We start from the raw sequence: 22,559 nt of genomic DNA on the forward strand, positions 1-22,559 counted from the left end.
CATTACAGTCAGACCTTCAGTGACCCGCTGGCACCAGCACGTGTTTGTGTTTGTGTGGCGAGTACCTGCGGCGGCTACTGTAGTAAATGACCCTGAGACTGGGACGATCATTTTCCAAGAACAAACAACCAAAGCCACGTGCAATCAATGGACCGAGTGTAAAGAAAGCCCAGTGGGAAATGGGACAAAAGGAAAATACAAAGTGCAGTGGTGAAGTTTTAGTCCAGGTCGGAGCAAACACAGTCAATCGCTGCGATATTGACTCTGTACCATGCAATGTTTCTAAAAAAAAAAAATTCGACAAAGTACAATTGCGATTTGCAGGTGTTTCCAATGGTTTGAATGGTGCGAAGCACAGAAGCCGTAATTCTGGTCAAATCTCGTCCCGGCCGAGACTCCACCGTGAGGAGGAGGTACAAAACGTTTTTGCGATGAATCTGCATTTCCATGTAGTTTGCTGTCAAGAATGGTTGCAATATTTTTCTCTTTGATTACTTGGGGGGGAAAAAAAATTCTGTCTCCTCCTCCGTCCAATCGTGACGCGCCATTTTCACTCGAAGTGAACTGGTCATGTGACACACACACCCCCCCCTCACCCGTACGTCACGTCCACTGCCGACAAATACAAAAAAAGTGTTTCCGTGACACTTTTGCAATATGTCTCTGAAAAACCCCCTCATGAGAGCGAACCTTTTAGCCGTGTTTGCGAGGTTTTTCCAAGTCGAGGTGTTTCCATCACCCAGTTTGTTATCGCGATATTTAGGTTTCGCGCAATTCCAGGGGTGATGGGAACACAGCTAATGACTTGCGCGCACATAGTAGGTCAGAATTGAGCGTGGAGCAGAGCAACAGCCGATGCTGACCTTCTGTCGCTAGAATTAGAGCAGAACTCCTTCTGCGTTAGCTTGTGGTGCTAATCCACCTGTTCCATAGCGTGTTGGTGACTTTTGTGTGCACGTTTTTTTTTTATTTTGTTTCAAATCAGTAAGCAATCTTTCTTCAGTATACAGTATTTTGTAAGCATTTTCAATCCGCAAATGCAGCGCTAACAACAAAAAAATATGTTGTAATAAATGACAATAATGCCTGATGAATTTCAAATTAATGCTGGAATTTCTCGTTTTTCAGGCTCGGGAGCGAGCGGGTATGGAAGATGAATGAATGAATGACTGAATGAATGAATGTTGCATTGTGTACAATAACAGACCGTTTGGGTGTGAACGCGCCCTGCATGTCATATTGACTCTGAACTGGCTGTTTACCCAGTCCCTATCAAACCTCGTGGTGGCTCAGCGAGTCACGGGCGTATAAACAAGCGCACGTGCTCGTTCCTCTTTAACTGTTGACATTGTGATTAAACGAGAACATCTCAAAATACATCCCATTGATTTGCGTTACCACGTGTCCCAAACAGCTGACAGCAGACTGGGTTTTGGATCGTCGTTCCCACAGGTGGCAAGTAACCAAGTGGAACTACTTTGTTGCTGTGCTTTACAGACTCTTCAGGTATCTGTACTGTACTTACCTGAGTGTTTCTTTTTCAGACAACTTTTCACTTTCACTCACTTACATTTGTGCACAAACGTCTCTACTTTCTACTTCTTACATTGGACGAACAGAAGCACCTGCTCGCTTTTTCAAAACTTGCTTGTTTTGAAAACGAAATACACAATTCAAGTACAAATACCTGATAAATGTACTAGTACAGTAACAAAGTGATTCTACGTCGTTACTTCTGGGAATAACAACCTAAAGCCCAGTCTGCTGTCAGCCGCTTGGGACGTGTGGAAACACAACTCAATGGGACGTGTTTTCAGATGTTCTTGTTTGATCACAATAAAATACAAATAGTAGATTACATTACATCTGTCTGTCTCTCTATCTATCTATCTATCTATCTAATGTGTATATACTCTATATTTGTATTTAACTCACAGCACTCTCATTGGATGCTAACAGTATTTCGGTGCTCTGTACTTGTGACATGTGCAATGACAATAAAGTGGAATCTAATCGATTTCTTTTTCTTTTTTTTTGTTCTGGACACTAGTATGCATACTTTAACTCAAGTACAGGATGTAAATACTTTGGGCCACCTCTGGTTCTTCCCCCTCACTGTCCCTGGCAGTGGGTACCGGGGTAGGAAGTGGGTGTGTGTGTGGGTGTGTGGGTGTGTGGGCTGTCAGCCTATAAAAAGCGGTTCACCTGGCCGGGAAACCACTGAGAGGTGAGATGACGCCTCCTGCGCCTCGACCCGACACTGTGCGCCTGGTGTTCCTGGGCGCAGCGGGGGTCGGCAAGACCGCGCTCATCCGCCGCTTCCTGCACGAGCGCTTTGAGCACCAGTACGCGCGCACCGTCGAGGAGCTGCACTCGCTCGAGTTGGACGCGCGGACGCGCCTGGAGATCCTGGACACCGGCGGCAGCTACTCGTTCCCGGCCATGCGGCGGCTGTGCATGCGGCGCAGCGACGCCTTCGCGCTGGTCTACGCCGTGGACGAGCCCGCCTCCTTCGACGAGGTGCGCCGCCTGCGCGAGCAGATCCTCGAGCAGCGCGGCGGCCGCGCGGCGCCCCCCATCACCGTGGTGGGCTGCAAGGCCGACCTGCACGAGGCCGAGGGCCGCGCGCTCTCCGCGGGCGACGTCATGGCCGTGGTGGAGGGCGAGTGGGGCGCCGACTTCGTGGAGGCGTCGGCGCGCACTGGCGGCAACGCGGCCGGAGTGTTCCGCGCGCTGCTGCGCCACCACGTGAACGTGAGCTCGCCGCAGAGCTCGAGGAGGAGGAGAAGGAGAGCGCCGGTGAAGAAGAGCCACGGCTGCGTCCTGTCGTAACAGTGATTCTAGAAATACACGCTGCAACTTGTCACTTTGTTTTTTTTTGTTTTTTTTATCGCGTTCGCCTGTGACAAGGATGTGAATTACTTTTATATTTATTTGGTTTGTGTGTTTATAGTAAATATAGTAAATTGTTGAATAGTATAATTGTTGTTGGTTTTTTTTTTATATATATATACGTGTGATGTTGTGTTATACAGCAGCTGCTTTGCAGGATGTGAATAAAAAGTGACTTTGATTTGGTTCATTTATTGACTCAGACTTCAGTAATCAATACTATGCAGCCTCAAGGGGGCACCAGGTCACCTCACGGCAGCACACGCACATACATACATACATATATATATATATATATATATATATATATATATATATATATATACATATATATATACATATATACATATATATATACATATATACATATATATATATATATATATATATATATATATATATATATTCAGACATGTACATACATTTAAAATCCATTTTTTTTAAAAACAAAAACAAACGGGAAACCCACCAGTCGAGAAACGCTGGTATAAAGTATATCAACTTAGAGTTTCTGGTTAATGTTGGAGTTTGTTAAACCTTCTTCATGACACATGCCGCTTGTTATGTGGCCTTAAGTCAAAGGCCCTAAAATATATATGTTAATTTATTGAATGTCAAGTAGTTCGGTAGTCGCTCGGCATTGTTTTTTTGTTTTTTTTAATTCCTCCCCGACACTGTTTTGCTGAACTGCGGCCAGCAGCTGCGAAAGCAGGAACATCCGTCCAGCTGTCTTTTATGGACTTTTTCCGAGAAACACCGAGAACAAAAACGTCTGCAGCTCTTTGTTCACCCATGGTACACTTTCATAATAATAATAATAATAATAATAATAATAATAATAATAATAATAATAATAATAATAATAATAATACACTTAATTTATAAGGCGCCTTTCAAGGCACTCAAGGTCGTCGAACAACAGTTAAAAAACAATTAAATAAAAGGTTGTGGATTGCTTTGAACGAGTGGAGGAGGATCTCGTAGTTGATGCGGTGTTTGATTAGGAGCCAGTGGAGTTGATGTAGAACAGGGGTGATGTGGCCAATGACAGGGGTCCTGGTGATGATACGGGCAGCTGCGTTCTGGATCAACTGGAGCTTATGGAGGTTTGTTTGTGGGAGTTACAGTAGACCAGACGGGAGGTGACAAGAGAGTCAACCAGGATTGCAGTGCTTTGGGGAGTGAGAGAAGGGCGGAGGCGGTTAATGTTACCAAGGTGGAAGTAGGCAGACCTGACAGTGGTGTTAATGTGGGTTTGGAATGATAAGGTGCTGTCGAGGACGACACCCAGACTCTTTACCTGAGAGGAAAGTGAAACAGAGGAGTCGTCTATAGTAAGGGTGAGGCTGGGATGCTTGTTGAGTAAAGACTTGGACGAGATGAGACTTCAGTTTTACTGCTGCTGAGTTTGAGGAAGTTAAGCATTTCAGTTTTTAATACGTGAAAATGTAAAAATAGAAACGAGGGGCATTTAAAAATGGCGTTTTTTTTTTTTTGTTTTTTTAATTTTAATTTTTTGTTTTTTTGTGTGAAAGACTCCCACTCGGCTTTCGTCCAAACACTTACCCAAACAGTGCCCTGCTCTGCGCTTCGTCACCACTATGGTCCTTGGTCTTGGAACCCAAGGAAGCAGGTACCGAAATGGTAACGGTTGGAACGGTGTAGGGGCCAGTGGCAACTCTTGATAACCGAGCCGAACCGAGCCGAACCGAACCGAACCGAACCAACACGCCAAGGCTACTACATAGACAACCTCCGCCTACGTCACGTCCACCGTGTTTAAAATTGTTTAAATCCCAGATCGACTACATTTCCCGTGTAGCATTGCGCTTCGAGAAACATCAGCAAGCATCAACAGTTTTTCAGCCAATGACACAGGGGTATGGGAGTATTATCCACTGTGATTGGTCGTTTTGTACCGAGCCTCCCACAATGCACCGCGGTGCTGCCTGAGAATTCAAATCGCGCTGACCAATCAGGCGAGGTCTCAACGAACGCAGGAGCATTTTAAACTAGTAGCGGAGACTGTTGTCAGAGGACAGGACGGGACAACGCGTACAGCACCGCTTTCAACTCTGACGGCCAACTTCTCCTTCGTTTCAGGTTTTTTTTTAAATTAGTTTCAAACGTTGAGTTCTGTTTGTCTAGAGCTTACTTCTTTAAATAACCAGCGCGTCAACGTGGGCAAAGTGTAATTTTTATTCCGCATGCCTGTGAAAGAAAGCTATTTATCCTTACTGAACTGCCGTTGGTCGCTCAAGGGAGGTTAACACTCAAATTTAAACCTCTCGGTAACCGTCGACACATTAGCTGGCAGCTTTATAAAGTTTTTTTTGGAAGTAAAAAAAAGTCGACGAAAGGTTGCTGTAATTTCCCATCCTTCGATCGAGAAAAGCGTATTCCTGTCCCGTCTGTTTAGATTGATCCGAAATGAGCGCGGCCGTAGCCAAGCCGACGAACCCGTCGGCACATGTCGACCCCAAGTCGGCTCCGCTGAAGGAGATCCCCGACATCCTGGTCGACTCCCGGAGCTCCAGGAGATACGCCAGGGGCAGGTTCCTCGGGAAGGGCGGCTTCGCCAAATGCTACGAAATCACAGACCTGGAGACCCAGCAGGTGTTCGCCGGCAAGATCGTGCCCAAGTCCCTGATCCTGAAGCAGCACCAGCGCGAGAAGATGACGTCCGAGATCACCATCCACAAGACCCTGCACCACGACAACATCGTCGGCTTTCACGGCTTCTTCGAGGACGACGACTTTGTGTTCGTCGTGCTGGAGATCTGCAGGAGGAGGGTGAGTTCCGAGTTCCCGAGCCTCGCATGTCTGGACTGAAGCAGCCGTTAGCTGCACAGCTGAGTTATCTACCAACCTCCTTTCCAACCGTTTTCTTCTTCTTTCTTCTTCTTCTTCTTCTTTTTTTTTTTTTGAAATGTAAAATTTCCAGTCCCTGCTGGAGCTCCACAAGCGTCGAAAGGCGGTGACTGAGCCCGAGGCTCGCTACTATATGACACAACTGCTGAAGGGCGTCCATTACCTGCACATCAACCGCGTCATCCACAGAGATCTGAAGCTCGGGAACATCTTCCTCAACGACGACATGGAGGTCAAGATAGGTAATTTGTTTTGTTTTTGTCACGTGCAAATTTCCTGGCTGTGCTGAAGACATCAAGTATGTGAGCAAGATACCGGTGTATGTCACTATGCAGCAAAGAAAAACGCATTCAATAACTCTCAATATGCTTTTTATGAAAGGTGACTGTTTTGAAGAGTTGAATTGAATGTCTTTCCTTTCACTCTCATCATTATTGACATTGCATTGTTTCTCTCTGAGGGCATCAAAACGACATATGAGCACGCACGGAATTATGCAGGAATAAACAATAAAAGTGCCAAATAACTCAGACATGTTTCATATTTCAAACTGTTGACTGCTAGTGTATACAAAACAACAACAAAACAAAGATAATGGAGCCCAACCCTGAAAGGTGTTGCTCAGTTGACGAGTGATAAGCACTCGTGTTTTTAAACTTTAAGAAATCGAGTATTCTACACTCTGTTAGGCCTTTTTAAAGTGGACATATCTGTCAATGTGCACATTGTCTTTGTGTGAGTTGGAAGCAAACGCCGCAGTGAGTTACTAAGAGTTTATTTATATGGCACCCACACACAGCACCAATGCACAAAGTGCACCCACAGTGAGTAATAATTAACGAAATGCAATCAAAATATGATGGAAATGACAAACAAAAGTCCCAGTCTGCAACTCTTGACGGTCTTTCTCAGGGGACTTTGGCCTGGCCACGAAGATTGAGTTTGATGGCGAGCGGAAGAAGACCCTGTGCGGGACGCCCAACTACATCGCACCCGAGGTGCTCTGCAAGAAGGGCCACAGCTACGAGGTGGACGTCTGGTCCCTGGGATGCATATTGTGAGTCTGCGCACACACACACAAGGAAACAAGCATTTGTGACCGTTTTGCTGCGTCCTGAGTTATTCTGTGCGATTGCCGACGCAAAAACCGTTGTGTGTGTCTGTCCCAGGTACACTCTGCTGGTGGGCAAACCCCCGTTTGAGACGTCCTGCCTGAAAGAGACGTACAACCGCATCAAGAAGAACAACTACACCATCCCCTGGGTGAGTTGCACACACACACACACACACACACACACACACACACACACACACACACGCTGTCCCTCGGTCGGACTCGCTCGTCACCCCCGTTTCTGACCCTAAACTTGTCATCACCTCCCCCCCCCCCCTCCTCCTCAGCACGTCAACCCAGCGGCGTCCTCCCTCATCAAGAGAATGCTGCACGCCGACCCGTCCCAGAGGCCCACCATCGCCGAGCTGCAGGCGGACGAGTTCTTCACCAGCGGCTACGTCCCCACACGCCTGCCCACCACGTGTCTGACCATACCCCCCCGCTTCTCCATGGGCCCCTCCACGGCAATGGAGCTCAACCAGAGGCGCCCACTCACTGCTATCAACAACAAAGGTAATGGTAAAGTCCAAACTTGGCACAAAAAAAAAAAAAAACTTTATTTAATTGAAGGAAGGGCAGCAGGCTTTCTCGGGTTCTTCTTCCGGGTTAGTTGTGTCTTCGAGACTCTTAATGATATCATTTTTCTCATCAGGAACAGAGAAGGTGGATGTGAAAGAAGAGCCGTTGCAAAGGTGAGGAAACTCCGCCCCCAGTAGGAAGTAGTCCTCCAATTCATTTAGGCATCAATAGTTGATGTTGGGTGCTGTGAAAGGACTAAACAGAAATTCCCTGGCGTGATTCTAAAGTGATATTGCAGAATTGTGTTAATCTGCTCTCTCTTTTTTTTAATCTTTGTGTTCAGGGAGGTGGAGCCAGCAGAAAACCACCTGAAGGACATGCTGCAGCAGCTGACCAGTGTCACGGCTGCCAAGCCTTCTGACAGGCCGACTGTCTGCCAAGGTGAGAGCGGGGGGGCCCGTACATCAGCAGACTGGAGGTCCTCAGCGGTTACGCCCCTGTGCAGCTCAGTCATAACGTTGTTGTTGTTGTTGTTTTTTTGTGTGTTATTTCTATATGCAGAAGAGGCAGAGGATCCTGCATGCATTCCCATCTTCTGGATTAGCAAGTGGGTGGACTACTCTGACAAATACGGACTGGGTAAGTGTTGGCTCGCTCCAGCTGCGATAAGACAAAGAAAGTCTGAAGTGGCGAAACATTTATTTCACTGTCACAGTGCTTGTTTTTAAAAAAATTATTTGATTTATTTTCAGCACTTGATTGCATTTTGGGCGTCGCCCACTGTTAAAATAAGAAATTTCCTTTTTATTAATCCCTCGATGGGGGAGGTAACGGTGTTGACTGTAGTGGTGCGCATGTACCCTGCACACTCACACAGTGCACATTAGTGGACACAAACCTGAGTAAAATAGTAAAAAAAATTAAGAAATATAATTTTAAAGCAGTGCAGTCGCTGCACATGTAGGACGCGCTTGTGAGTAGGTGTAAGTTACCCTGCAACCAAAGCAGGTGTTGTGCTTTGCACTTCAGATGTTGGACCAACAACAACAACCCTCAGCAGTCACTGACTGCAGAGTTGGTGTCAGAAGGGGAGCGGCACCGTGGTTCTCTCCCCTTCGCCTCCACTTAGCAAAGAGTTTCATCTCACGGCCCTCGCGTTCAACGTGCCTTTCCAGGTTACCAGCTGTGCGACAACAGCGTGGGCGTGCTCTTCAACGACTACACTCGCCTCATCATGTACGCGGACGGCGACAGCCTGCAGTACATCGACAAGACGGCGGCGGAGTCGTACCTGAACGTGCGCACGTACCCGCAGACCCTCAACAAGAAGGTGAGTCCCGAGGGGGGAGCCCGTTCTCCGCACTCGCCTCGTGCGCCGGGGGGTTAAACATTAAACGTCTCGCCGGCGGAGCTGTAAATTCCCGACGCGCCTCTCTCCTCGCACAGATAACGCTGCTGAAGTACTTCCGCAACTACATGAGCGAGCACCTGTTGAAGGCCGGCGCCAACATCGCGCGGCGGGAGGGCGACGAGCTGGCGCGGCTGCCGTACCTCTCCGTCTGGTTCAGAACCAAGAGCGCCATCGTGCTGCACCTGACCAACGGCACAGTTCAGATCAACTTCTTCAAGGTGAGGCCCGCAGCCAGACCGACTCCGCCATTGGCTCTCGCGTGCATTTTGCTCGTTGCTGACTCTGTTGGTTTTTGTCCACCCCCTCCCACCCCACCATCCCGCCAGGACCACACCAAGCTCATCCTGTGTCCGCTCATGGGCGCCGTCACCTACATTGACGAGAAGCGGGAATTCCGCACCTACAAGCTGTCTCTGCTGGAGGAGTTTGGCTGCAGCAAGGAGCTGGCCGGCCGCCTCCACTACGCCAAGCTCATGGTGGAGAAAATGATGGAGCGATAGCCTGGTTTTAAGCATCGGATCAAATCACTCAACCGTTGGTTTTGTTCATCACTGGCCGCTTCACTCTGACTTCCCTCTCCCAGCCATCTTCTGACTACCGTGTCCATTGTTATATATATATTTTGTTATTGTATATTATTGTTTTTAAAAAAAGAAATCAAGTCATTGAACTCCTCTTTGGGTCAATGAATGACTCCTCACGAGGATTTATGAATGACTCTCTCTGCGGCTCTTTGAAAATTTCCCGCATCGTTCTGTCTTGCTGTACATCTGCTTGTTTCTCGCTCCGTGATCACAGACGCTCAGTTGAAGGAGTTCACAGTCAGAATAGTTCAAAGGATCAAAGAGCAGCTTTTCTCTCATTGTGTGTGTTTTGTTTTTTTTAAATGTTTTTGTCTGTGTGTTCAGAAATGGACCGTGTTTATATGTCTTCATCATGTAAACTCCACTTCTTCTTTTTTTTTTTCCCTGTCATTTTTAACATCTCTCGCTTTTAACCACATGCCTTGTACATATTGCAGAGTGTTTGTACATGTCATCCAAATGATTTTAATTTTTAAGATTCGAATAAAGATTGCAAAAGAAACCGTGTCTGTTTAAAGAGTTCTAATTAGTTGTAGTTCAAAGGAATGTACCTACTCGTACGACTGAAGGGATTTGGGCAATATTAACGGTTAACTAAATATTACATCACACTTTAGAAACAGGTGAGTTTACTTTTGTGAAAGAACAGAGTCATACAGGTACTACCCAGAAAATGAGAATATCCTGAAAAGGTTGCTGTGTTTCTGCAATTCAACTTAAAAGGTGAATGTGACATATTATATAAAGGAATAATATGCAAATCAATATATTTCAAGTTTTTATTTCTTTGGATTTTGCTGATCAGGTCTTGCAGCTTAAACAAAAACACCCTCAAGTTTTATAATAATTTTCTGAGTTTGTGTGTTTGTGGTTTTAATAAGCTGAAAATCTTAATCAGCAAAGTTACAACAAGGAACTGCGTGAGACGTCAGTTTGCGTGGAATGGCTGAATAAAAATGTGTTGCTTTCATCTTTGATGTTAAATTGCCAAAATAAAACTTCTTCTTGATATTCTCATTTTTCGGGTACTACCTGTACATTGCGTTTTGATTGACTCGATCTGACACTCCATCCATCTGCTGCTGCTCCGCTACCCACCTCTGGCACGCGGTAGAACCCACTGTGGCTCCACCCCTGGTCGAAGGACCCGAACGCAGCAGCTTGAGCTCTTGAGCGTCGCCTGGCAGTTTTTCTGCAGGAAGCTGTATTACAAAATGCAACCGTGTTGTCAGTTTGACCACCGGTTGTGAACTGAACAGCTCCACTGTGGGATGATTAAAGTTTTTCTAGATCTTGCGCTGGCTGACGTGATGCCGCAGTGGTAGTACTGTGTCCTCCTAACAAGCAGCTTCTGCAGCGCAACAGGAGGGTGGAGAGTTCCAGGTATTTCACCACCAGGTGGCGTGGGTGAGGTTAAGGCTTTTGAGAACTGAAGAAGCTTTTTGGATGAGAGACAGAAGGTCTTCAAGATCGCAAGAACAAGTCCAATTGCCCTGACTCAACCCTCCTACCTTAAGATGACCTGGATGACTGAGAACCTTCACATACATTTCATTTTATTTGTAACAAATCTAGAAAAGACCGTTCTTTACATCCAATTGCATACCAAAAAAAAGAGACATTTTTGATGAACCTGTAGCTTCAGAGGACTTGAGACTATGAGAAGCAATATTTTGCTCATGTAGGCTCACTTCACATTAAACTTTTGTATGATAATGATCTTTCAAATGCAAACCTGTGTGTGCGCCCATCCTTCCCGTCATACTCAAAGTGCAGGAAATGTGAATGAGTCAGGAAATGGATTTTGGTGAAGGTCATATTAAAACAAATGATACAGATATAAACCAGAATTCAAACATGTTTAATTGCTAACAGTAAAATACAAACTTTGGAAACACTTGTTTTAAATATTTGAACAATGCAACACAGAACAAACACACAAAGCAGCAGCAGCAGCAGCAGCAGCAGCAGCAGCAATAAAACAAACAGTTTTTGCAGTGAAGGTCTAAAAACGAGAAGATCTGCGCTCCAAACACCTTTCAGTGGACGGAGGGAAACTGAAGCACCTTGCTGGATGCAGTCACCCTCCTCAATGAAGCTTCATTTTCCAGAGTGCAAGAGCCGCTAATGAACGTTACAGTACAAGTGAGTGTCAGTAGTTCATCTGCAGTGGTTTAAAGAGGGGAAGCATCGGGACGGGGCGGTCGAACCAACAAAGCGCTTTAAAAGACGGAATGATCGGACTGAACCTGAACTTTAAAACCTTAATTTTAAAATCTCACGGTGTTTACGAGGCGATGAAGAGCATTTGTGCAAAGTCACGTCCCCGTTGTGATGCCCGGTCACCAGCACGCCGCCCCTCCCCCAGCGTGCCAGCTGCCAGCCCTCACCCTGGGGGGCTCCCACCATCCTGGAGGACCCCCCTCTGCCGCCGCCGCCGCCGCCACCCAGCTCCCACACGCACACGCTGCCGCTCTGGCTGAGGCCCACCACGCTGCCGCCGTCGGCGTCGGCTTCGCACAGCCTGTGGAGGACAGGAGGAGGTTCAGGGTGCACGGTCACGCACGTCTCTCAGAAACACAGTCGAACCAGGAGGAGTTTGTAGGACCTTCTCGACACGCGGTACCAGCCAAACACGTGAAGTGAGCCGACTTTCTGTGCAATTGTATCAACTCTCCTGTTATTTATTATGTACACTGCATGCACTAGTGTGTGTATCGCACTGTTCTTAGTTGAATTTTCTTATTTTACTTTTCTTAATTTATTCTAATTTGTACTATTTCATTTAGCTGCGTTTCCATGACAGTTTTTCTTTGCAAAATAAAAGCAATATTTATAAAATATCGATGGAGTAAAATTGCAATTTGCAGGTGTTTGTTTCCATTGAATGGTGTGAAGCCGTAATTCTTGAGAGCCCACTTTCAGGAGGATGGAGGTACAAAATTCCTTGCATTTCCATATTGTTTGTATTTAAACATTCAAATTTTGTTGTATGCTTTGTTTTTATTTTTATTTTTTTTTTACAATTTTATAATTGCACAAAATCTAAATATGGCAATAAAAAACTGGTGATGGAAAAAAAACCTCTCGACCATGGCTGAAAGGTTCTGACGCTCTCATGAGGTGGTTTTTCACACGTGTCCATTTGGAGGTATATTGCAAAAGTGTCATGGAAACACGTTTTTCATATTTATACGTCAGCGGATGTGACGTACGGGGGTCACGTGACTAGTTCACTTCAAATCGCCACTCCAAAACATAAAATGTTTTGCACCTCCGGCCTCCTCACAGTGGGGGTCTCGCCGGGCGAGACTTCACCAGAATTCTTGGCTTCTGCGCTTCGCACCATTCAGTGGAAACACCTGCAAGTCACAACTGGACTTTGTGGAAATTTTTAGAAATCTCGCTTTTATCTTGCGGAAAAGCTGTCATGGAAACGCAGCTGATAAAGGCTTCAGATTCTGACTCTGACTCTGGGTGAAGCTCCTGGTCTCACCTGCCTGACCAGGCCTCGGGGGGGTACAGCCGGCTGGCCCAGGCTGATCTTCCATTCAGGGGGTTCACAGCGACCAGGGAGAGCCAGGCGGTCCGTCTCACTGCGCCCCCCTCCCTCTTCTCCTCCTCCTCCTGCTGCACCTCCTCCGAGAACTCCTGGTCTTTCTCCGTTCGCTGCCGGCCCACTTCCTCCAACGAGCTGAGCAGCTGGTGCTGCAGCAGGACCAACAGCACTCCCTGAATACAGAGAGAGAGAGAGAGAGGGGGGAGGGAGAGAGAGACTGGTGAGTTGATCAATGTCACACAACTGTGAGGGAGCCTACAGGTGTGCAGTCAGAGACTCACGCAGGAGGAATAAGCCCTGAGACATGCTGAGTTGGAGGAACCATCAGGGAGGAGGATCCTCTGCAGCATCCGCCCACTTTTTAAATTCCTGTTGCACGGAGAACAAAATCATATAATAAATGTAACATACAGGAAGTACCTGAAACATTAGAACATCCAGTAAAAGTTGTTTTATTTTGGCAATTTAACATCAAAGATGAACACATTCCACGCAAATTGACGTCTCAAGCAGTTCCTTGTTGTAACTTTGCTGATTAAGATTTTCAGCTTATTAAAACCACAGAGCCACAAACTCAGAAAATTATTATAAAATTTGAGGTTGTTTTTTTTTAAGCTGCAAGACCTGATCAGCAAAATCCAAAGAAACAAAAACTTGAAATATATTGATTTGCATATTATTCCTTTATATAATATGTCACATTCACCTTTTAAGTTGAATTGCAGAAACACTGCAACCTTTTCAGGAGATTCTAATTGTCTGGGCAGTACCTGTATTTGGACTTGACTTAAAGTTTCTGTGCTGTGCCACACAAACTTTACATTACAAATTAATTTAGAACTTCCACAATGTTCCTCTTTGGTAAGTCTGTGTGTGCAACCCATTCGTTTCAATGGAGTTTCTCATGGCCAAAAAAGTTCCTTGGATTGTGCGTTGCTGTCTTGCCTCTGTGTCACATGCGGTACACGAGGACGCATCAGCGTGAGGCGACACGCAGCCACGCAGTGATGTCACGCAGGGAATAAACTCTCCTCCTGGCGTCGATCGTTTTATTTGAAAGAGTAAAACAATCTTCAGCGGAACAGTTTCACAGTCCTCCAGTCAATTCAAATGTTGGATAATTGAATTTGAGGCGACTCCCTGAGACTACGAGACGGTGTTAAAATGACCTTTAAAAGCCTTTTTCCTTAAACAAAATGAATCTTTTTTCCATCAGTAAATTTCACTTTTTGGGGGACAACAACAATTCTAATCAGCACAGCTGCATCCCACAAAGGACTCTTTTTGTTGATAGAAATTGATAGGCTAAAACCTCCGTCGGGCTTCCTCCTACCAGATAAAGAGGAGGCCGCCCTCATCCGTGCCGATCAGAGCGTCTGGAAGGCCTTCGACCGGAGCAAGGGCCCTCACGCAGACGTCGGGAGCCACCAGGTGCTGAGGCTGCATCGGACTGGTGGAGAGAGGAGAGTCAACACTGGCCAATCAGGCAGTAGCAGAGAGAGAGCGGGGACAGAACGGCAGGTTGTCTCGTGCTACCGGCAGCTGTCTGAGAGCGTGAAGAGCTGCAGCGTGGAACCAGCGGCCGAGTGCAGCGAGCAGGCCACCCTGCAAGCAGACAGGGCCACCACGGCCTGGACCAGGCCCTGGCAGAGCAGCGTCTGGGAGAGACTGCAGCTGGACAGCATCCTGTTGACCAGAACATCACACAGTCAGTCAGCACCGTTCACTGGCTGTTCCAAACCTCACCGACGTTTCCCAGCAGCTGGCCGCAACCCGACGATTCTCCTTTTGTCGTCGACTAATCTATTGATTCTTTTTTTCAATTAGTCACGATTATCTTCTATGTTTTCACCACCTGCTTTGGGCTTCAGTTTAACCTCACCTGCTGGAATCCTCACACCTGTGTTCTACTGTTGCACTCTCACAGCATCCGTTTTGAAACAAACACGTTGAAATAATGACACACAATGAATTTATCTGTGACATAGCGGTTATATTTTTCACTGAAAAATATCAAAGGTATATTGAGTCATGATTTAAAGGTTATATGCAATGTTTATCACAGTTAAATACATTGAACAGATTTCTTACAAATAATATATTGAATATTCCCTAAATAACACAGCAGATAAGTGAGAAGTGAAAGAGTGTTACAATTAAGTACAGACGCTAGTACTGACAGGGGCTGTGATTCACTATTTACTGCTGTAAAGTAGCATGGACCTAAATGAACTATTCACTATTAGCAAACTATTTGTTAGCTTAGCTAGCTGATTTTCCAACGTGCGAAAAAAGTATTGCCTATTATCTATCTATCTACCTATCTGTTTATCTATCTCTCTATCTATCTATCTATCGATCCATCCATCCACCTACCGACCTACCTACCTACCTACCTACCTATCCATCCATCCATCCATCCATCCATCCATCCACCCACCCACCCACCCACCTACCTACCTACCTATCTATCTATCTATCTATCCATCTATCTTTTTGAGAGGTCTGATCTTTGTCTTGCAATTACCTCACTTCTCTGATCTCCAACCGACCCAGAGTCACACAGATGAGCCCTGCCGCGTCTGGGACGGCCAGCACACTGATGACCGGCTGCGAGCAAACACACAGAGAATTTGTTCAAACCCACAGAGTCATTTTACAATTTTGTACATCACAGAGAGAGACTTGTAGAATTGATGACAAGCGCTCTCCTCATAAGCAGAGGGAATACAGAGAAGAAAATAACCATCCGTTTCTCAAAAATAAAGGTTATATTCTGTAATTTCTGTCATTCTAAAATAACTACACAAAGTTGCCTGTCCTCTTTATTCCCTAAAGAGTAAAACATTTCCTTTCTTATAAATGAGATAAGCTGCTGTTTAAACCTGCATCGGCACTCTGAACTCTGTTGCATTTGTTCAAATAATTAGAGTGCTCTTATTTTGACAGCTACAATTTACCACAAGGTAGTCAAAATGTCCTCGATAAAAAAAAAAAACAGCAGACCTGTCAGTGGAGAAACAGGCAGCGATGCTTCAACGGTGCAAACACTCACCTCGCTGAAGGACCACGTGTGCTTCAAAGTCCAATCAGAAGGTGACGTCTGACTCCAGAGACACACCGCCCACTTCCCCGCAGCGGCGACGCACAAACCGCCCGAGGCTCCGGGGAGACAGCAGGCGTCAACCAGACTGCCCCCTGCTGGGGACTGAGCGCACACGAATATATCTTCACGGGGAGTTCGCCTCAACACACCACTGACTTGAATAATAGACACATCCGTTCAAAGGTTTGGGCTCGCTGACTCACTTCTGCATTGAACTTCCATTCTGACCAGTTTTGATGAAATAATGGCCTGGACTGCTCTGCCATCATCATGAGTGCAGGGAAATCAGCCAGGATGTATGGGAACATCTGAGTGTTGAATGAAAACCATTTCTGATAGCTAATTAATGTCTATAATAATAATAATAATAATAATAATAATAATAATTGAGAGAATTCCAGGTGTTTGACACAATAAAAGCTGTTTTAAAGAGCCTGAAATATAAACCATGACGCTGTGTTCACTCTGTCATGGTTTAACACACAACTGAGTGTGATCATACTACAAATCTTTGTTTTAGAAATACTGACTTTTTAAATTTTATTTTATTTTATTTATTTATTTATTTATTTTTAGCATTTTTAAAGCATTCCCTTGTGTAATGATGGCTGCATATTCCACGCTTGATATTAATTCTCTAAAATCACATTCAGTTAGATGTTCAAGGCAACAATTTTCCTGCACTTGTGGTGCTGTTCTCGGAGCACTGCAGTAAATCGTTAGTATCGATAGTATTTCATGAAGCTGGTTAGAATGGAGCTGAATGCAGAAATGAGTGAGCGAGCCCAAAGCTGTTGAACTGCAGTGTATTTCTCTCTCTCTCTCTCTCTCTCTCTCTCTCTCTCGCTCTCTCTCTTTCACACACACACACACACACACACACACACACACACACACACACACACACACACACACACACACACACACACCTAACGTTTCCTTTCCTTTCTTACCTTCAAAGTGTGGGTGCAGCTCATGAGCAGTCTGGGCTCCGCCTCCTCCATCCGCTGGACAAACTGCCCATCTAAGAACTCTGACTGGTTCTGGCTTGCTGCTGCGCAGACACCCAGCTCCACACTTTGAGGGGCCGCGGCCCGGCTGGGCGGAGGGGACGGACAGGGCGACAGAGGCGGAGGGGAGAGGGGCAGCATGCCCGGGTGAGGAGGAGGAGGAAGGGTCAGAGCTGGAGCAGAGGGGGAGCAGGTCAGAGGGTCAACCTGTGGGGTGAGGCCCAGAGACGGCAGCGGGAGGCTGCCGTGCAGGGCGGAGGAGGGCGGAGGAGGTGCCGAGGCCGGGGGGGGGCTCAGCAGGAGCTGCGTGTGCACGGCCAGGGGCTGCAGATGCTGCTCCTCAGCTGGGACCTGTCCGGTCGGGGTGGTCTCGGGGTCAACAGTAGCACGAGTGCAGTGATGCTGAGCAGCGCTGGAGGCAGAAGGTTCCTCTCTCGGATCTTCTGCTCCGTGGGCGTGATTCTCCCCGGCAGCAGCGTCCGTCTCGTCTCCTGAGAAACCTGCTTTTATTTCCACTTCACTCGAGTGGCCCGTGACAAACCCTCTCTGCTGCTCAGCGGCTGCGTGTGTGGTAAACTCAGAGGTTCTCCCAGTGTCTCGGCCCTCACACTGATCCTCAGGGACGAGAGGACAATCTGGAAGAAGATCTTCAGCCCCGAATCTGGTAGAAGCGGGCGGCTCTCCTGGACCCGAGGACTTCCTGCTTGCCGTCTGGCTGCCCACCGGGCCCGAAACCGCTGAGGTCGGAGGGCCTGGGCGGCGCGCGGGGGTCCGTGTTGCTCCGGCGGGACCGGCTGAGTGCGAGACGGTGGGCGTGAGGCTGAACGGCAGGGAGAGCGGAGACGGCGGCTCGCTGCAGCAGGACTCGTACTGCCGGAGGCTCCTGCGCGTGTTGTAGGACGGCGAGGAGAAGCGCTCCGGTCCTCTGTCCACAGCCACCTGCCGCAGCTTGTGCAACTTGAGGGAGGCAAACTGCTCGTCGGGGAGGTGGAAATCCTGCGGGACATCCCAGTTGAGCGTGGAGCTCCAGGGCAGGGAGGGCCGAGGAAGCAGGGGAGTCTGGGAAGGCGGCGAGGACGGCAGGAGGAGCGACCGCGAGTCGCTTTGGACTGCGGGACCAAAAGCAAAAGACCATTTCAATCACAATGATTTCTCTCCAGTAGGTAGCAGCACCTTGCAAGAGAGTTTCGTCAATGTTCATTCTGTCTTGGTTGCCAGGTGCACTCTTGGTTTTCTTTTGTGTCAAGCAGGCAACATCAGTTGAAGCTATTGTCTGTCTGCACGAAAGAAAGCCCCAGAGTGTAGTTTTGTCATGTGTTTGAACAAGAAATTGTGCTGCTGTACGAACTCGGGCTCCCACTGTGAGCACCTCTTGTGATTGTCGAGGCCAAATGCAACTCTCCTGATGTCTGAATAAATGTAGTCTTAAAATATTTACGCAAGTTTTTCCTTTTCCTGATATGACTTCACATTATTTTGGTTGACTCGACAGACAGACAGACAGACAGACAGATTCTGTCTGTAATGATCATTATTTTAATCCAATCCAGCATTATAAGGCTCCATCAGATTTGAATGACCTCCCTCTATTTTTACATCTTTTCATTGTTTGAAAAGCTCACTTTACTCTCATCTTAAAACCAACTGCTTATGTTTCTAAATTAATTTTGTTTTTTGTTTTGTTTTTTAACCTTATTTTTCTGTTAACCTCATTGTTCCTATCATTCAATGCGTATATTCTGTATGCTAGATTTATGAGGGGAGGGGTTGTGTGTGTGAGGATGGAGCAAGATGTGTGTATTTATTATGTTATGTATACACAGTACTACCCAGCAAATGAGAATCTCATGTTGTGTTTGCCCATGTGTGAACTCTTCTGAGCCAACAACCCAAGACAGACTTTTTAAAAGACTCAGCACCCTTTTGCAGGTGTTTTGGATTCTTTGGACTCTTTGAAGCTACAAAACTGAAGCTTTTCACAGTATTCTAATTTTCTCAGTTTGTGTGTTTGTGGTTTTAATAAGCTGAAAATCTTAATCAGCAAAGTTACAACAAGGAACTGCTTGAGACGTCAATTTGCGTGGAATGGCTCAATAAAATGTGTTGCTTTCATCTTTGACGTTAAATTACCAAAATAAAACAACTTTTACTGGATATTCTCATTTTTCGGCTAATACCTGTGTATATTGTAATGTTGTGTATGTTTTCTGATGTCCTGGGACCCCCTTGAAAATGAGACGGCGCATCTCAAGGGGCTATCCCATAATAAATTCTATTTAAAAACTATCTAAAAACTATTTAGTCAGTGAGGGCATTTGAATGTATAAGCACAAATACAGCTGCTGTATCTACATAAACTCATAGCGTCATTTCAAGCTGATCAGTCTCTTAAATGAAAATTCTTACATGGTTTGATGTGTGGAGATCCACCCGTCTTGGCGCTGCCCGTCAGAAAGATGGGATAGAGTCTGTGTCCAGAGGTGGCGCTAGACAGCACTGAGTGGTCGGTGCCAGTCACCGCAGGCTGTGAGTCCACAGCAGGAGGCGGCTTTGACTCACCAGCTCCCTGGCTGGATGGAGAGACTGGGAGCGAGCAGCCGCTGCTGGGTTCACCGCCCTGCTGACGGGTTTCTGCAGCGCCGTCACCCTGAGCGGCTCTCCTGCCTCTGGGCCGCCCTCTCCTGCGCCGCCTGCCCCGCGCTGGACGAGCAGCCGGGGCTGGTGGAGAGGAACCAGCACCCGTCCTGGAGTGCAGGTGATCTGAACCGTCGCTGGAGGTCAGGCTGCGGAGCCCGGCTGCAGCGCTGGAGTCCTGGGACTCCACGCGGGGGCTCACGGATGCGGACTGAGCGGTAGCGGCGGGCGAGGAGCCGCTCTGTGTCTTGCTCACGTCTTTGCGGCCGCCTGGTCTTCGAGCGCGGCCTCGGCTCCTCTGGTGTCTGCCGATGTTGAGCTGGCTCAGGATGACGGCCTGCATGTCAGGCTGACTCTGCGACGACGTCATGCGTCGGGTGGTGCGAACGTAGTACTCTGCGGGGAAGAGCAGCCCCTCCACCAGGGTGCAGGAGTCCCAGAGGCCCGAGCCTTTCACCTCCTCACCCTTCGCAACCATTTCACTTCCATCTCCTTTGTTTCCAACGGCGCTCTCTTGACTGTCTTCACATTTCCCCCGCTCTTCCGCAGTTGGTTCAGTATTAATGCCGACTTCACACGGACGTCCATCTGCCACCTGTGCGTTATCCTTACTTGTGTGTCTTCCTGCGTTGTGTATCTCAGCGTTCTGAGGCGTTAGCAGCAAATATTCTGGTTCTTTTTTTTTCTCTAATCCGGTTCCCTTTTCTCTTTGCTCTGATTCGCCATCTATCTTCTTGTTTTCTACGCATCCCTTCTTATTTTGTACAGTGTTCCAGTGTGGAAGCAGCAGCGAGGGAGAGTCACCATCGGTACCAGAATACAGCTCTTGACTTTGACTGGCGTCTGTCGCAGGTGGTCTTTCGGGGGCTTCAGTCAGAGCAGCGGCTGTTGTTTGCTTCAGTGTACTGCTGTCGTTGCTCTCGACAGAATCGACCCTCCTCGTCCCCGAGCGCTGGCGGCTGAGTCTGGACCGGAACTGCGAGGCGGGGCTGGGTCTGTTCCTTCCCGCTGGGTCATGGATGGGGTCAGTAGTGTGTGCAGCATCCGAGGGCAGCAGGGGTCTGATGGAGTGGCTGTTGCCAGACTTGACAATATCTGAACAACGTGGCAAGAACGAGATCACCGTCAAATACATTTGAATTACATTGTTTTAAAATAGAAAAAAATACGACGACAGCAGATCAGTCGTGTCACTGTCTGGGCATCCTGAGATAATCTGCATGCGTGCTCTCATATGGGTGACAGAAAGAGTGCCTGCAAGTCAGACACAATATTTGTGTCTTTCGTGAGGACATCAAAACCATAAACTATAAAAGTAGAAGTGCGGTAAATTTTGAATAAAAAATATCTTATTCCATTTATAGAATACCAATCAGCATTGTATATTGATGTGCAAGTGGGTCAATGAGAGGCTTTGTACCATGAAGGTGTTGGGAAGCGCTTTATACAGTAAGTGCAGTGCAACGATGATTTTAAAGGGTTGTGTTTTGTTTTTGTTTGCCAATACCAATACTACTACTATTAATTAAATAATAAAATTTCTTTGAGGTGCTTACCTTACAGACAGAACTACTCTTACATATGTGACTGATATGTTTAATAACAAATTAGATTATTAATCATGTGAGATAGAAAAACTATACACAGGTCATTTACAACTTCAGCATTGTGCATTAAGAGCGTAACAACACGGAAATGGACTCTTTGTAACCACCATTTGTCATCAATTCAACTTCCTCAACTCCATTGATTGACTCACCTTCACTTTGTCCTCTGTCCTGATACCCGCCTGTGGCTTTGCCATTGGTGATGGGCAGTATTAGCGAAGGTTTGGTGACCTCTCGTTCCCCTTTTTCTCGTTGTGGAGCAGGAAGAGGTGCTTTTGCATTGCTGGTCACAGGTTTCCGGACACCGTCTGACCGCTCAGCCCGCTACAAGAGTCATCAGATGTGTGAGTAATTGTGAACCTCATCCAACTGGGAACAACAACAACAAGTACAACTGCAGACTATCTGCTTACCTGCAACCTCTGCGCTGTCCTGACGTACTCTCGTTGTAATAGTAACAACTTTTGACGAAGCTGAGTAGAATGTCAAACCGTTAGACAGATTACGGTTGGTTGTAGCAGTTTGTTATTAAAAATAAAAAATAACATAAAAATAAAAACAACACGTTCCAAACGTTCAGTACCTTCTCCTTGTCATCATACTGTAACGTCGTCTTGAGTTGCTCCTCACAATGCAAGGTATCGCCCACAGTGTTATCCATCATGCTGCCTCGACCTAAGAATTTTGATGGAAAAACACACACCACAAAATCAAATACTAAATCGAGTGATACGATACATAGTACAGCGCATTACGTTGCGTGTTATTTCCTTTGGGGTGTAGCATTATGTATCTAGGGTCGTTAGCCTTAGCTTGAAACAAACTGCGGCGGATTTCAAACCAACTTCAACGTCTAAGCGTTAAACACCGAACGCGTTTTAATGTCAGACGAAACACAAGCCTAACTACTTCAAACGACATCTTGCCAGAAACGTAAAAAGTTACCCGTACGCGTAAAGTTGCATGGCTGTGAGTTTGTTTTGAAGTTCGATGCAGCGGGATTTGATTTACTTTCAATTTCCCGCGAGTCCCCCCAAACAGGCGTAAGCAGTGGAACAGCGATAACTCGATCACATCGATGGACGGTGTCCGTAGGGAGTGTGTGCGGCGTGTCTGCACACTGCGAAGTTTTAGTGTAGGTTTTAACGTCTGACCTGACATGAATAATTTAAAATTGAGTCTTTAAACTTAATCAGCACCAGAAGGGCAACAAAAACAACAATTGTATACAAAACAGCCACACTGAAATAGA

The 22,559-nt window shown here is 46.7% G+C and overlaps 3 protein-coding genes across 3 annotated transcripts; 2 read left to right on the forward strand and 1 right to left on the reverse strand.

Moving 5' to 3' along the window:
* Window positions 1–2,157: 2,157 nt before the first annotated feature.
* Window positions 2,158–2,857, forward strand: LOC142878805 (GTP-binding protein Rhes-like). The gene has a single exon (XM_076012383.1). It carries the CDS (start codon window positions 2,233–2,235, stop codon window positions 2,830–2,832), a length of 600 nt encoding a protein of 199 aa, XP_075868498.1. The 5' UTR covers window positions 2,158–2,232; the 3' UTR covers window positions 2,833–2,857.
* Window positions 2,858–4,887: 2,030 nt separating this feature from the next.
* plk1 (polo-like kinase 1 (Drosophila)) lies at window positions 4,888–9,893 on the forward strand. Its single transcript, XM_076013648.1, has 11 exons — window positions 4,888–5,685; window positions 5,837–6,005; window positions 6,676–6,820; window positions 6,933–7,026; window positions 7,165–7,396; window positions 7,530–7,569; window positions 7,740–7,837; window positions 7,958–8,035; window positions 8,572–8,726; window positions 8,843–9,025; window positions 9,134–9,893. Exons 1-11 carry the CDS (start codon window positions 5,323–5,325, stop codon window positions 9,305–9,307), a joined length of 1,731 nt encoding a protein of 576 aa, XP_075869763.1. The 5' UTR covers window positions 4,888–5,322; the 3' UTR covers window positions 9,308–9,893.
* Window positions 9,894–11,207: 1,314 nt separating this feature from the next.
* palb2 (partner and localizer of BRCA2) lies at window positions 11,208–22,336 on the reverse strand. Its single transcript, XM_076013661.1, has 13 exons — window positions 22,259–22,336; window positions 21,891–21,982; window positions 21,721–21,780; window positions 21,460–21,631; window positions 19,473–20,795; window positions 17,010–18,175; window positions 16,006–16,158; window positions 15,478–15,560; window positions 14,487–14,636; window positions 14,284–14,400; window positions 13,232–13,319; window positions 12,888–13,123; window positions 11,208–11,915 (listed from the first exon to the last, which is right to left on the reverse strand). Exons 2-13 carry the CDS (start codon window positions 21,969–21,971, stop codon window positions 11,648–11,650), a joined length of 3,897 nt encoding a protein of 1,298 aa, XP_075869776.1. The 5' UTR covers window positions 21,972–21,982; window positions 22,259–22,336; the 3' UTR covers window positions 11,208–11,647.
* Between the last annotated feature and the right edge of the window lie 223 nt (window positions 22,337–22,559).

Source organism: Nelusetta ayraudi, unplaced genomic scaffold, assembly GCF_046127955.1.
Source record: "Nelusetta ayraudi isolate G7.1 ecotype Tasmania unplaced genomic scaffold, CSIRO-AGI_Nayr_v1 ptg000006l, whole genome shotgun sequence".
NCBI lineage: Eukaryota > Metazoa > Chordata > Actinopteri > Tetraodontiformes > Monacanthidae > Nelusetta > Nelusetta ayraudi.